Raw genomic sequence first — 13804 nt, 5'->3', positions numbered from 1 at the left:
CCGCGCCTCGCCATCCCCATTGGCTTAGAGCGCGCACGCGACTGCGCGACGGCTGCGTCCCATTGGTCGGCGAGTCCTTGTGGGCAGGGCCAACGCGTGTTCTGTCTATGGAATGTACGGCCCCGATTGGCTCCTCCGTCGCCTAGCGATGTCAGGGGGTGACGGCGGCGGCGGCGTCGTGAGCCGTCAACTCGTGCCAGCAGCCTGCGCGGACATCCCACTGTAAACGTAATGCTTCGCTTGAGGCAACCACAAATTAGGTATTAATCATGCGCAGAGCCGAGCGCGGTTAGTACATACCGCATAGACACCAGCTTAGTCGTCGTGTTGTAACCATTACATCACTGTTCAGCAGCCTGGGAATGAATGGCAGCCGGCGCCCTGCTAATTGGCACAATGTTTAATTATAACCCGATGTAATTAACGGCGTTGTCTTGCCAACGTTATCATTGACTAAGGGGCAAGCATTTGAAGCCGCCTTGCAAATTCACTGCCAACAGATACACAGCGGCGTGCTGTTACGTCCGTGTCTTATTATTTAGTAATCTCTAACTCTGCAACTCTTTTGAATTGATGTCGCCTCTTCGTTTCGCAGATGGAGAGAGAAGCGGCGGTGTCGGAACGTCGTAGATCTGCGTGACATGCGGCGAGGTCGCGGCGTGGGGATGTCAGCATGAGCACAGTGAGTACAGCTGATACGCGATCCCTTTAAACGTTGTGGGCCCTCTGTGTGTGGAGCGTGTTCCTGGCTCCTGTTGTTAAGTCATATATATGGTCTTATTAAGTACTATTGGATCCTATTTGCATACAAGTTAGACGTGATTGGTTCTCCCACGATCAAGACACCTCGCAATTTTACTTAGGCGACAATGCACAGTGGGCATGTGTCCACGCAGACAGTCAAAGGCTGTTAGACATTTGGTTCACGTTGATTTAGTAATAGGTTTTTACCCTTTCAACTGGTACAAAAACTGACACCTTTATACAAGGGATCATGTTTTCAATAACCACAACACAAGCAGTCAAAATGCAAACAAAAAACACAACTCTGATAATGATATGCACTGTCCTTGAAGTTGATTGGTCCACAACCGAAACAGCTTTTCTTAGATTTCTCCACCACGGTATCCATGCCGCAGCCTGTACGTCCCTTAAACGTATTTCACCCCTCTCAGCGGGCTGAGAACAGCTGCTTTAAACTCTATGGAAGTTCAACATTTATACATATGGGCACCATAATTGTAAGTTAAACCCGGTCTCTTTAAACCCTTTATACATAAGGGAATGTGGCACCTTTACACCCTGAGGGGTTATGTGGCCCATTTAAATGATACAAGTTTTCTTTTACGGTTATGCCTGGCCACTTGAAACCCCATGCATTCTATTTGTGTAAATGTTCTACGTGGTCCCTTGAAACCGCTTGTCACTTAAAAGCGTTGCGAAGTCTTTTCACACGTGTTCACGTGTGGCTCTGCAGACTGGTGTGGTGTTAATAAGTGTTCAAACATTCCTTAGCCATGGGCAATTCACGAGGTGTCTGAAAGGTGAATGTGTGTTGAAATGATGTCGACGTAGATTAGTTGGCTAGGTAGCTCAGTTGGCAAATGCTGTGCAAGAGACACTAAACCGGTACCCCGGAAAATCTGGGTTCAAATCCAGTTCTCTGTAATTAACACGTTCCTTCGGAGTGGGCAGGTTGGAACTTGGTTGGACAGCGCATTCGTGCACGGCCGACAAATATGCACGACACACAGACAAATAGTCCCTGGTGGGCAGTGTGGAACCTGTTGTTCCTACCTGTAAAATTGGAATCTAAAGAGTTGCGAATTGTATCAGCAAGGCGAGCAATGTATTACACTTGATGTGGCTTATTCCAGCTTTGGGAATCGCCAGTTTTGGTTGGACGTGCAGCAGAAAACCTTTGTAGGCAATATAATAGGTGTGCTGTATCCATGTGTGAACAAAATTGGCTACTAAAGTGAAGTCATTAGTGGATCTTTGAATTCGTAGTCCAATGCCATTCTCTGACACAAGAGTGGTGCACATGCTAGCTGTACATTTTAAATGGAAAAATGCACTTTTCTCTCTTTGTCAAGTAGTCCAATTCAAACTGGGGTTAAAACAATGAAAGCGTTGTTGGCAAGTGGTCATGCTTTACTGTACATTATCTCTTAAAAGTGCCTCTAATTGTCAGCACAGTGGAAAAGCCACTGTACGAGTCATAGTGCTTACATCTCCGCTAACGTGATCTGTGCCTTTTAGCAGTGATCGTTAGCACATGGAAACATTTGTCTCGGATGTCTAGTCCGATAAATGTGGTGCACGTACGTGCGTGTGCGTGAGTGGAGATTGATGGTGACGCATGGATTTACTCGTTTCGCCCATCAGGAGAAGGAAAGGGAGCTGAAGAGAAAACTGCAGAGCTTCCTAAATGACCTCACCGTCCTTGGCACACTCAGGGTTGGAAGTCACTTTAACTTAAATCTTAAGTTACAAATTATTGACTTTGGAAAGGTAAGTGGCGATCTCACGCATGTTGACCTCACTCAACTCTGTGTTGTCCAGGGATTCCGCTACTTTTCTTCCTACCTGAGGGGCAGAGAGGAGCTGGCGCTGACAGTTCTCAATCAGAGCGACGTAAGTTGAAAGGTCGAGTTGATGATGTCTTAAATTGAGAAAGCTGAGTGGCTCAGAGGTCAGAACAATGAGCTGACAGTGGTGATATCCCTGGATTCAAATGCAGGCGTCCTCCCGTGATTAAACTGGGTTGATGTTGACTGCACAAAACTACACTCGCATATACATTTGGCTCTGCACTTCATTCGGCTATATACCAGCGCAAGGAATTATACATATTAGTTTGACTCTAGATTTGAAGTTTTCGTAACTGCACGGATCCATACTCTTTGATTTTTTTTCGGTAAAGTCACGTAGGTGAAAACAAAATAAAATTAAAAATCATTATTTATTTTATTTTGTTTTCACCTACTTGACTTTACCGAAAAAAACAAAGAGTATTAGTTTGACTGTCGTGTGGCAAAATACGCTCGGTGGCAAAGTGGGTGGGAAAGAGTATACCCAACCCTCTTGGGTGGAGCAGAGGTCACTTGAAGATATTTCAGAGGTAGCTCTAAAATATCCCCTTCCAAGAAAATGGATACTATGTCTCACATTGCCAAAAGCACAATCGGGATAAAATTGAGAAAAAATATGAGATGTAAAATAGTCAACTGCTGCGCCGTGAACCATTTTCATATTGTGGAGGCTCTAATATTGCTGTTCTGCAATTATACATTTGCAAGTTCACGTTAGAAAATCAGCTTTTCGTCCTTCTGGGGTTAATGAAATGAGTACCACTTTGTGGGAAGTTGTTTAGACTGGCCACCACCACAGAATTGTGAGGCTTTCACCACTGATTCTGGACCACCAATGGAGCTTACCAATGCCCCACTCTAATTTGAGCAGGGCGATAATTTGACACATTCTGAGGCAGCAGACAAAACAGAAGCCACAACAGATGTACGTGTTACTGTTAACTTCACAAAATAGCAGATCTTCAAGTGATATTGTAAAAAAAACGTGGGAAAACAATATCACACAGGCGCAATGTGTAAAAAGCACAATTATTATGTCATGGGCAAGGCGTTGCTCGTCACATCTAAAATTAGATGCTCATTTGTGGTGCGAGCAGAGTGCGGGAGCATGTGTTGGCGCCACAGCGTCGCTGAGTGGGAGCTTCAACGCTGCAGCTTTGCCTTATGACACCGCCTCCCTCCTCATCTCCTTACGCACACAGAAAAGGTTTGGTCGCCCTCAGCATTGCCAATTGCCGTCAACACTGCTCCACTTACATTTTTGTGGTCACATTTTTTAAAAATAATTATCCGATTTACATTTGGTAACGCTTACATTTACGCAACGTTGTGGTGCATTGTGGGTAATACAATAATGAAGAGACGATGTTGCGTTCAACTTCATAAAAATGTTTGTCCACCCACCTATGAGTCTTCTGCACCAATGTTTTCTAGCAACATTTAAGCAGGAAAACTCTCAACCGGTTTTCACGTTCCGAATCTCATCATGACCTCATCAACAAATTCAGCTGTGCTGCCAATACATTATGGGCAAGAACTATTCACCAACACCCACAATGTATAACAGGACTGTACATTTTTTGCTCTATTGTGCCAAACAGCTGCATTGGGTTTGAATTGAGCACGTAATCGTAACAATCACCTGTTTTATGAATGACGTTAGTCAATACACTACAGTGTATTGACTATTCTGAGTCTAGAACACGCTTGTGAAAGATATGGCTTCCGAGTCCCATTTTTTTCAAATAAAAGCTTCGGAAAATCGATGGCCATTAAGGCCCTGGTTATTGTCGACATATTTTAGCTATTTGTGACTAATGTACATCGTAGATGTGTGTGCATGTGTGCGTGTGTGCGAGTGCAGAATAAGTGGGTTCGGACACATGGATGTGGGTCTTCCTCCAGCCTCTCCATGCGAAAAAGAGCCCAGCCTACCGGTACATGCCCAAATCACAAAGTAAAAAAAAGCCTTGCACCTTCTTGCACTACATATCAACGGCACTTCCCACGTCTGTATTACATCCTTCGCTGACACTATCTAAACCCTCCATGGATATTAAAGTTAGTTAACAAGTTGAGAACCCGTTGGCCCTGCAATGGAAAATAAGAGGTGGCTATCATTTTCATGTTTTTCTCACAATCTTGTGCTTGGTGCACTAAAAGTAATGTTTTTTTTTATGTACAAACATTTATTGTGAGGTTTTTTTGTTATATTCTCTAGTGTTAAGAGAATATGCTGGTGAAAGCATTACATGCGTAGGGGAACAAATGTGAAATTAACCGTGTCAACCTTGTGTATGCATTACTTCAGTGTTCCCTATTTTCTTCCGAATTTCTTCTGCATTTTCACTTAAATTGTTTATTTGTTACGTGAAAAATCCCATTTAGCAAGTTACTCAGCTAGTTTTGGTGGCAGCAGCCCGCAGCCACGATTGATTTATTGTTGGGGTTGAGAGGAGCCCAGCCAGCAGCCAGCCAGGAAACTCGAGGCATTTTACGATTTCCAACTCATTGGTCATTAAAATTAGTTAACATTGAGGAATTAACACTGGTTTTCCACGGTCAATATTAAGATACATAATTGATTTTTAGGTTAGGTCACCTAATTTGGCCAGATCGTCACGTGTCCTAACCCGAAAATCGATCACGATTCTAGGGATGAATCGCATTCTCGTTCACGGGATGACATCTAACGGGTTCGGAACGACCGTGTTTGCCGGCAGGGAGAGGGCCGGACGCTCTTCCTGGTGGCCGGCTACGCGCGCTACGGCTGCCCCTACGTGTGGGCTCGCTCCAGCCACGAGCGGCTGCTGCGCCTGGACACAAGCGACGCGTCCGTGCGAGATAACCCACTCAAGCTGCGCACCACCTCCGCCTGGCCCAATGCCGGTGGGTCAGTGTGTGCTCGTGTCTCTATATGGCAGTCGCTTCATACCTCTTTTCCACTGTACAACCAAGCTGTGCTGTGCCGTGCCGAGCCAGTCCAGCACGAATCGGGAGTGCGCCAGATTCGTTTTTCCACTGGAGAATCCAAGCCGTGACGTTAGTTTGCCACTGACATGTGGTGTTCACGCACTGCACTTACAAACGTGATGACCTGCAGAACACTGGGCAGCTACATGTCAAAAATGTGGCACAATAGGGAGCGCAGGTGGTACATGTCTATCATTAAATAACCAAATACACCTTGAATTGTTCCATGACCTGCCAGCCAGCCTTCAAAACTTCACTTGATAACGTCAAAGTGCACCCTGCCCAACACAAGCGCAGTCGTGACATCACCACAGCTTAGTGGTGAATGGCGTTTGTTGTTGCAATCGTTGCTGTGTGCGCATCTTTGTGCGTTTGCCTGAACTGTGGATAGCGGGGTGGGGGGAACGTTGGTACAGCGGTTTGCTCACTACGCTTGCCGCGTGCGTGTGTAGACGTGCACGTGTGGGACGTGGTGGCGGAGGTGGTGCGCCTGTGCGCGTGGCCTGCACCCCGCAACCCCCTGGCACTGGACATGGCTGCCCTGCACGCCCTCCCGCCCACCGAGAGGGGTCTGGCGACAGGCGCGCTGCTCGCCTTCCTGCACCGCGTGTGTGCCACCGCGGATCGCAGCAAACCGCTGCGCTCTGCAGGTAACAGCAGGGACGGGGCAAGGCAGTGGTGGGAATCTCTGCGGGGACAATAACTTCCTTGTCACTCAGAGAGGGTTCGTACACATAAGGCTCTGATGCATACAGCATCGTCTCCTGACGATTGGTAACAAAAGATGAAAATCTTTGTCCTGCCACTGTCTAAATTAAGTTGCAATCAGGACTCATGAGTTGTTGCAAGGACCGAACCCTTGGTCACAATTGCTCCTTTTTGCTGTCTAGAAATCATCTTTTGCGTGTCTTTCTACCCTTGCAAGGGTTGCCTGTTTAAAAAAAAAAATGCGTGTTCATAGTACCGAAAAGTGCGTGTGCAGGTGTCCAGTGGATTGTCACAGGATTGAGATGCCGATGGCTTAAAGAGGCTTTCATCGAGCAGTGGATCAATGTTTGATGGTCCCTAAAGGAGATGAGACGATCACACTGTGAGCCTCATCTGACATCACCTGTGTCTCTTACAGTGCTGGAGGAGCTCCCGCCCCTCACTCAGCTGCACATGGAGTCCATGCGCTCAGTCATGTCAAACAGCAGCCCACCACCGCGCGCGGCCACACCCCCCAGCCCTCGGCCCGCTCCTTTCATTGGCCGGCCCGTGACCCTGGCGACACAACCCAGACAATCGGTGGCGGATGAAGGTGCGGGAGGGTGGCAGTTTGAGTTGGGTCCACCTCCCCTGCGGCCAAACCCCAACTGAGACTTAACGAGGAACATTGAAAGAGAAGAGACTTTGCCGGTGGTCTGGGCGACGTCGGTCCGATCGCAGAAGACGCACGACGTGTACACACGTACAAAAGGCACGCTGGCTCGCCTTGGATGTTCCACTTATGCCCCGTGTCATATCTGCAGGCATTTTACAGCCTTAAGCTTAATTCTCTGGAAGTTAACGGATATTTAAAAGCTCTTAACACTGATCAGCAAAACTTTTTATCAAATAAACTGAGCAATTGTGAACACTTAAGCAAGAGGTTCTCAGAACTTTTTTTCGTGGACCACTTGAAAATTGCACCTCATGAACTTTTTTCCCTACAAATGAAAGCACATAACTCATTTTAATAACCATAGTTAACTCCCTTGCCTGGTATGAAGGAGGTCGTGGTTTCGACGCCGACGCCTGTACGTTAGGATTCTGCATGTTCTCCCGATGGTCACGTAAGTTTTTCTCTGAGTTTCTCCGGTTTATCCCTCCGCCATTTAGAAACATGCGCTTAGAGTATTTGGCTACTATAAATGTCCATGTGATAAGCCACTTCGTTGAGCTATCGCTTGTGGTCAGGTCGCTTCTGAAAACGAGTTATATATCTCATTGAGCCTTACCTGGTCACATAAAAAAGATACAATTTCGATTTAAAGCTTTCGTGACTGCAGGGATTCATCTTCTTGGTTCTTTCGGTAAAGTCACGTAAAATGGAAATAATAAAATAATAAAAATAAAACATAATAAAATAATTCTCACGACGTTTCGGCCACAACGCAAGCAGACGTCCTCGGGTGAAGACCAGGTCGGCTGCTTGCGTTGTGGCCGAAACGTCGTGAGAATTATTTTATTATGTTTTATTTTTATTATTTCCATTCTACGTGACTTTACCGAAAGAACCAAGATAAAAAAAAATTGTTTAAATTTTTTGGAAATAAACTGAGCCCTTGTCACTCTCACATCATCACCATTGTCAACAGCTATTCTCAATCCACTTCTGGGTGACATCTTCCCAGCACTGATACCACCTTTCGACTTGGCAATGGAGCAGAACGGGAATCCTCAATGTGGACACTAACAATCATGAACACAGATATTTTGTGAAAACAAAATTAAGAAATCTATAGCAAAACCCCAAAGAGTAATAATGTGTCTTTTATTGTAGGTGCTGGTGTTACATTTGAACAAAGAAATGTAGCAATTTGTTTTTATGGATTGTAAATCTTAAATATATTTTGTTTTCATGTTTACATGTATTTTTTTGATAAATCAATTTTATCATCTTTGTTGATCTTTTCCATATTTCGATTTTTGTTTTGTTTACCATACATTCTCTTCATCGAAGGTCTCCCTTGCAAAATAAACTTTTGTCAAAATAGGCTCTTACCTAGATATAAGTAAAGTTCACATTTGTACGTTCACATATGGTGGAGCAGTGGTGCAGAAGCTAGTGCACTGCGCGACGAGTCTGCTGACCCACGTTCATACCCAGGCACAACGAACATCGGTGGTGAGTTTTATCTGAACTGGTCTTGGGCTTCCCCTTCACCAACCCGCACTGACCAGCATGGCGAAGTATGGTCAAACAACCTTGCTGACTGACGTGGAACGGGGAGGCCATGCAGAAATAGATTGACAAATGGCTGTCCATTTTAACATTTGTATGTTTTATATGTACATCCGTCAAATTGAAATTTTCTGTACTGTCCTTGGGAGCCAACGACATGTTTAATGAAGGTGGTCGCCCATCCAACCACTAGCTAGGCTCAAGTCAGCTTAGCTTGTGATATCTGACAGGATCGGGAGTATTCCGGGTGATTTTCTCATAGGCCACTTGTACATATGTTCATTATAGCATCGACGACGGCCTTAGCGTTGGGGTTGTGGTTCGTCGCTCGGGAGGTCCAGGCTGCCAGGCACCAGCTCGCACTGGAAGTGGCGGGCGAAGGCGCGCAGGAGCGGCATCTCGGCCTCTGGGATGGCCACGCGACGGTCCAGCTCGCGCGACAGTGACGTGACGCCCAGTCCCTCTAGGCCGCACGGCACCACGTGCTCGAACCAGCGCAGGTCGCAGTCGCAGTTGAGTGCGAGGCCATGCCACGTCACAAAGCGGGCGCAGTGGATACCTGGTACAGAATACTCAGCTTAAGCAGTTGTCACAACAGCATTAGTCCCAGGTCTCCTGTGCGAAAGAAGTACTGCCCCTCGCTAGGTTGTTAACAGCTTAGTCAATGTGTCAGCTCTTGTGTCAATCCATAACTGGATAAAGAACTCCCCATGCCATGTCAGCCATGGGGATTTCTTAACCATACTTCACCAAGCTAGTCAGCTTAGATGGTGAAGGGAGCGCCCAGGAATAGTTCAGATATCACTCGCCACTGATGTTAACTGTGGCTTGGAATTCAACTTGGGTTGCAGGAGTTTCACGGCACAGTGATCAAATGAATGCGCCACTACTCCACCCCGAGTAGGTTTAAACAAAATGAAGAAAAACTATTCTGAGATTAAATTCTTAACGTGTAAGAATCTGATGGACGAATCCATATTGGAGATTTTTATAACATTTCCAGCCTGTCTGTCTCATTCCCCCCTTTGACTCACACAGCAGTGCATCCATGCATCCTGAGCAAACACAGGTTTGGGATCAATTATAATGAAAATTACAGCAGCGCCGATATCTTCAACCACAACGAAGGTTACATTGCATCGCACCTCACGGCAAACGATGCGATAACAATTTTAATTGAGCCGCGGTCTGCTTGGCGCGTGCCGCTCACCGATGGCGCAGATCTTGCGCTCGCCGACCCAGACACCCGTGTGCTGCTCATGCGAGTGGGCGGGCACGCCGAGGTCGCGGCATGCGTCCGCTGCCACTCGCTCCAGCTGGCAGACGTACCAGCGCAGGCTCCTGCGGTGCCGGGCTAGGTGCAGCACGGGGTAGCACACGAGCTGGCCCGGTCCGTGGAACGTGATGAGGCCGCCGCGGTTCGTGCGGTGGAAGTCGGCACCCAGAGCTCGGAGCCGGGTCTCCACCTCGGCGGGGTACGGCGCCTGGTTTGCGTTCATTCGTTTAGGAGTTTTGTGTCATGAATAATTATTACATAAATAAGCCATTTTACATAATAACGATAAGTACATTTGGTGCTATGCGTGGAATTTGTATAGCATGACACTATCACAAAAATCTAGTCTGGTAATTGGGGGAAATATCGTGTGGTTTTACAGAATTTACTGATAATTTTTCAAATATGGCAAAGTTTGTACCATGATGCAGGCACATTTAATTTGGTCTATTCTTTTCCAAATAACATCACAGGATCATTACCATCCGCTGTGACGAAGACAGCACAAAAACTTTTGCGGTTAATACACCTGGAGTATTAATCGGGGTGGACAGCTGGCTCGAACCGCAAACACCTGCAAAAAGCGATCAACGCATTTCTGCTGGGTCACGTCACAGCCACATACAACACATCATCCTTCAAACTCCCACACAGCCACCCTGGCCGTGCGGTGTCACTCACCTGGCGGATGCCCACAGTGTACACGGGCTCGTGCTCACACAGGAGCAGGGTGTCGGGCGGTGCAGGGCCGCTGGGCGCCGCCAGGTGGTCCAGCAGCGCTCGCGCCAGACGCGTCTGCACGGCGAGGGCCTGCGCATACCCCACGCGGCCCAGCGACACCACCCGCACCACGCGACCTGCCGCCACCGCCGCTGCCATGGCTCGCTCCAACTCCCCCCCTTCACCAGTTCAGTCCTCCCAAGTGCTCGAAACCAATCTTCGGTAAATCCAAAAGTTAGATAAATAATTTTCTTACTATGTATTCATATTTCTTGATTGTTTTGTCTGTTTTACCTTGCCCTGATTTTTTAGTTTTGCTCCATCTTGTGATTAGGTTTGTTATTAGATATTTTTTAGAAAGTACTCATTAATATTTTATTCCTTCAGTCAGGAAAATCTTAGCTCGATACTTTAAAAAGCAAACGTAAATTAATACGTTGTGTATTTCCACAAGTCTTACTGCTCCCCCAAGACTTTCAAGATAGTCCTGCCTGGGATTTAAAGCTTATCGCTAATGACTCTTTTTTTTAAACGACAGTAGCACCTCCTCAACAGCCTTGTAAAGGTCACAACCGCTGTCAAGGTCACAACCGCTGTGCATGCATCGGTCTCACGACTCCGCGATCCTCTCAAAGACGAGCCGGCGTCCCCGCGAGTCTCCGACCCTCCGCGGCCTGGCCTCGTAGACGCCCTCGGTCCGCAACGCGGCGTGGCCGCTGGCCCGCGGGGCCGCGTGCCGCACCTCCAGCAGGTGCCGTAGCACGACGAGCAGGAAAACGGCAACGCCCAGCACGTTCACGAACACCGCCAGCCCTGCCGCCGGGTCCCTAGCCACCATAGCCCGCGCCGCCCTCCATCGGTAAGGTCCTGCAACAGGGGAGATTGCAGCGTGGGATTTTAATGTTTGTTTTCCTTTCCCCAATGTTACCTTCAGAAAGTTGATGAGGTGCCATACGCAGGACTTGAAGGTGATTCTGCAAGGGAAAATGGAAGGGATCAGTGGAAGAGGATACACGCAGATCAGTTGGTGGGAGAGTTTGGGCAATTTTACAAGACTCCGTGTGAGATGCTGAAGAACACGACATATGGAAAGCATCTATCATGGTCATCCACCCTCGATTATGAGGATGACACTATAGAGTATAGACCCCTGAGTGTGCTATAGGCATTAGGTTGAGACAAAGTATCCATTCGCATGTATCTCAGAGCAGTGCAACCCTTCATGTTAGAGACCGGCATCCAGATTCCACGAAGATGCCTTCAAGTGACCTCTCGTCCGCACAGTAGGTGGCAGCACGCTTCCTCTCTGTTACTTAACTAAATTATCTTATAAGTCAAAAGCAATGTTTTACTTTCACTCAGAGATGTAATTAAGTGCGGAATAATTTCACGTGTTTTTGTGCATTCAGTAGTGTAATGGCGAGGGTGGAAAGCATCGATGTGGTAGAACATCAATCAGTACGGTACAATGGGTTTTTAATGCATGGTCTTCTACTGCCCAGAACGTTGTCCCGCCAATAGGTACATGGATTAATTTTTTACTGACAGGTAATAACAAAAAAAACTATGGAATTCATATTAAAGAATATTCATTCATATTAATGTCACAATTTGCGGTCTTTTTAAAACGCGAACCGAGTATAACAGCCACCGAGCTTCCGTAGATGTCAAGCTAAACAAGCATTTGATGTTACTGCAATCGTATATTATACATTTAATTGACACCGTGCGAATTAAAATATTTTCATTCTTGTCTAAGTTAAACGCCAGCGATGCAGTAGGCTACAAGTGTTTAATAATGTATTTGCATAATCAACCTGTCAGACGGGCGGCCTGCCTAGTCGAGTTCTAGATTTAACCCCTGCGTGGGTCGAGACGAAGTACGACTTTTACAACTCTCAAATGTCGTTACATCGTTAACGAAGACTTTGCGAATACAAAGGACACATTACTGAAATTGAGAGGTATAACAAATGTGGCGTTTATATTCGGGTGGGGAACGATGCAAAGTGCGGGCAAAGTGACTCACAAACACCGGGCTCTGTGATGGGGGTTCAGTGCGCATGCGCACAACGTAACGGGGGCTGGGGGGTGGGGGGTGAGAGTGGTGATGATGGGAGTGATGGTGGTGGAATTGTGGTGGTGGTGATGGGAGTGATGGTGGTTGTGATGGGAGTGATGGTGTTTTTTATAGTAATGGTGGTGATTCTGGTGATGACTGATGATAATGATGATGGTGGTTGTGGTGAAGATTGCGATGGTGATTATAGTGGTGGTGGTGGTGATGATGAAATTGATCACTGATGGTGGCGATGTAATAGTGGTCATGTAGATGGAGATGTGAATGATGATTAGAGTGATTGTCATTTTCTACTTCTGTAATAGTGGTGATAGTGTTGGTAAAAAAAGCTAATACTGTACAGTAGTCAAAATTATACTGATGAGGTATGATAGAATACAGTAGATGTAAAAAAACACATTTACCCAGGAAAGTCTCATTGAGACTCAGGAATTTTTAAGCTTTTGGAAAGCAAACGATGACCGTACACGTACACAAAAACATTGCTCGTCTTTGAGGGGCTGGCACTCAAAAGATCCGCAGACGAGTTCACAAATCACAGCATCTTGCTGCGTTTACCTCCATCCAGAGGATCGAGGAGTTTCACATGACTATTCGATCCCTGCGTCCATGCCAATGAGGTCTGCTAGCCACGACGAGAAGAGGGCTTTTGGAGCGGGAGTTCGTGCAGGTTTTTTCACTTTCTCCTCCATATATGGTCCATAGATAGTTTTGGGTTACATCGCCACCATCGCATTACTGGTGACTCGGCTTTCCTGTACTTACCGTGTATCTATAAAACGCACAAATGAACTTGCATGCACTGCCATCTCCTGGCCAAGGTCCGTAAACCCTGGGAGGTTCCCATACATAGTATTTGTGTGATTCCCCAAGCCTCGTCTCCAAGGATCTGGACTATTCGATGCGATGGGCATACGACATGAATAAAATCCATTCTGATCTCTCACGACACAACATTCGTGCAGTGCCCACTTGCAAAATGTACACGTGCGATGCACACTACATCACAAAACATTGAGTCTATCAATCTTCATTTGAAGCTTTCGTGATTGCAGGAATCCATACTTTTTGGTTCTTTCGGTAAAGTCACGTAGGTAGAAAATACAATAAATCACGACGTTTCGATCGCAACACAAGCGACCGTCATCAGGTGATGGAACAGAGTATTGAGTCTATCCACAAGATGGCGAGCTGGACCATAGAGACCCACTCAACCCACTCAATCCCATCCACAA

At 46.6% G+C, this 13804-nt stretch overlaps 2 protein-coding genes across 6 annotated transcripts; one reads left to right on the top strand and one right to left on the bottom strand.

The window, feature by feature from the left end:
- The first annotated feature begins 124 nt into the window (after positions 1 to 124).
- Positions 125 to 7252, top strand: LOC144946984 (uncharacterized). 2 transcript variants are annotated; one of them, XM_078876072.1, is made up of 9 exons: positions 125 to 228; positions 596 to 682; positions 2389 to 2460; positions 2566 to 2637; positions 3692 to 3801; positions 4459 to 4531; positions 5318 to 5483; positions 6020 to 6217; positions 6694 to 7252. In XM_078876072.1, exons 2-9 carry the CDS (start codon positions 674 to 676, stop codon positions 6924 to 6926), a joined length of 933 nt encoding a protein of 310 aa, XP_078732198.1. In that variant the 5' UTR covers positions 125 to 228; positions 596 to 673; the 3' UTR covers positions 6927 to 7252. The 2 variants fall into 2 exon arrangements, with proteins under 2 accessions (XP_078732198.1, XP_078732197.1); XM_078876071.1 differs by having other exon boundaries at positions 125 to 260.
- Positions 7253 to 8065: 813 nt separating this feature from the next.
- On the bottom strand, positions 8066 to 13189 carry LIPT2 (lipoyl(octanoyl) transferase 2). Of its 4 annotated transcripts, none has more exons than XM_078876075.1 (4): positions 13128 to 13189; positions 10451 to 11356; positions 9704 to 9977; positions 8066 to 9052 (listed from the first exon to the last, which is right to left on the bottom strand). In XM_078876075.1, the coding sequence occupies exons 2-4, from the start codon at positions 10646 to 10648 to the stop codon at positions 8796 to 8798; spliced, it is 729 nt and encodes a 242-aa protein (XP_078732201.1). In that variant the 5' UTR covers positions 10649 to 11356; positions 13128 to 13189; the 3' UTR covers positions 8066 to 8795. The 4 variants fall into 4 exon arrangements, with proteins under 4 accessions (XP_078732201.1, XP_078732200.1, XP_078732199.1 ...); XM_078876074.1 differs by lacking the exon at positions 13128 to 13189 and adding an exon at positions 12519 to 12552; XM_078876073.1 differs by lacking the exon at positions 13128 to 13189 and adding an exon at positions 12307 to 12382.
- Positions 13190 to 13804: the final 615 nt, after the last annotated feature.

Source organism: Lampetra fluviatilis, chromosome 43, assembly GCF_964198595.1.
Source record: "Lampetra fluviatilis chromosome 43, kcLamFluv1.1, whole genome shotgun sequence".
Taxonomy (NCBI): Eukaryota; Metazoa; Chordata; class Hyperoartia; order Petromyzontiformes; family Petromyzontidae; genus Lampetra; species Lampetra fluviatilis.
This window is presented reverse-complemented; position numbering and strand designations above follow the sequence as displayed.

What these genes read in the sequence shown, in the direction of transcription:
- LOC144946984 (XM_078876072.1), top strand. An exon ending in CCGTCCTTGGCACACTCAGG is followed by an intron (nt 2,461 to 2,565) that starts GTTGGAAGTCAC and finishes TGTGTTGTCCAG; the next exon opens with GGATTCCGCTACTTTTCTTC. An exon ending in CAGTTCTCAATCAGAGCGAC is followed by an intron (nt 2,638 to 3,691) that starts GTAAGTTGAAAG and finishes TGGTGCGAGCAG; the next exon opens with AGTGCGGGAGCATGTGTTGG.
- LIPT2 (XM_078876075.1), bottom strand. Translation starts at nt 10,648, where the DNA reads ATGGCAGCGGCGGTGGCGGCAGGTCGCGTGGTGCGGGTGGTGTCGCTG. An exon ending in ACACTGTGGGCATCCGCCAG is followed by an intron (nt 9,978 to 10,450) that starts GTGAGTGACACC and finishes AACGCAAACCAG; the next exon opens with GCGCCGTACCCCGCCGAGGT. An exon ending in GCGCAAGATCTGCGCCATCG is followed by an intron (nt 9,053 to 9,703) that starts GTGAGCGGCACG and finishes ATTCTGTACCAG; the next exon opens with GTATCCACTGCGCCCGCTTT.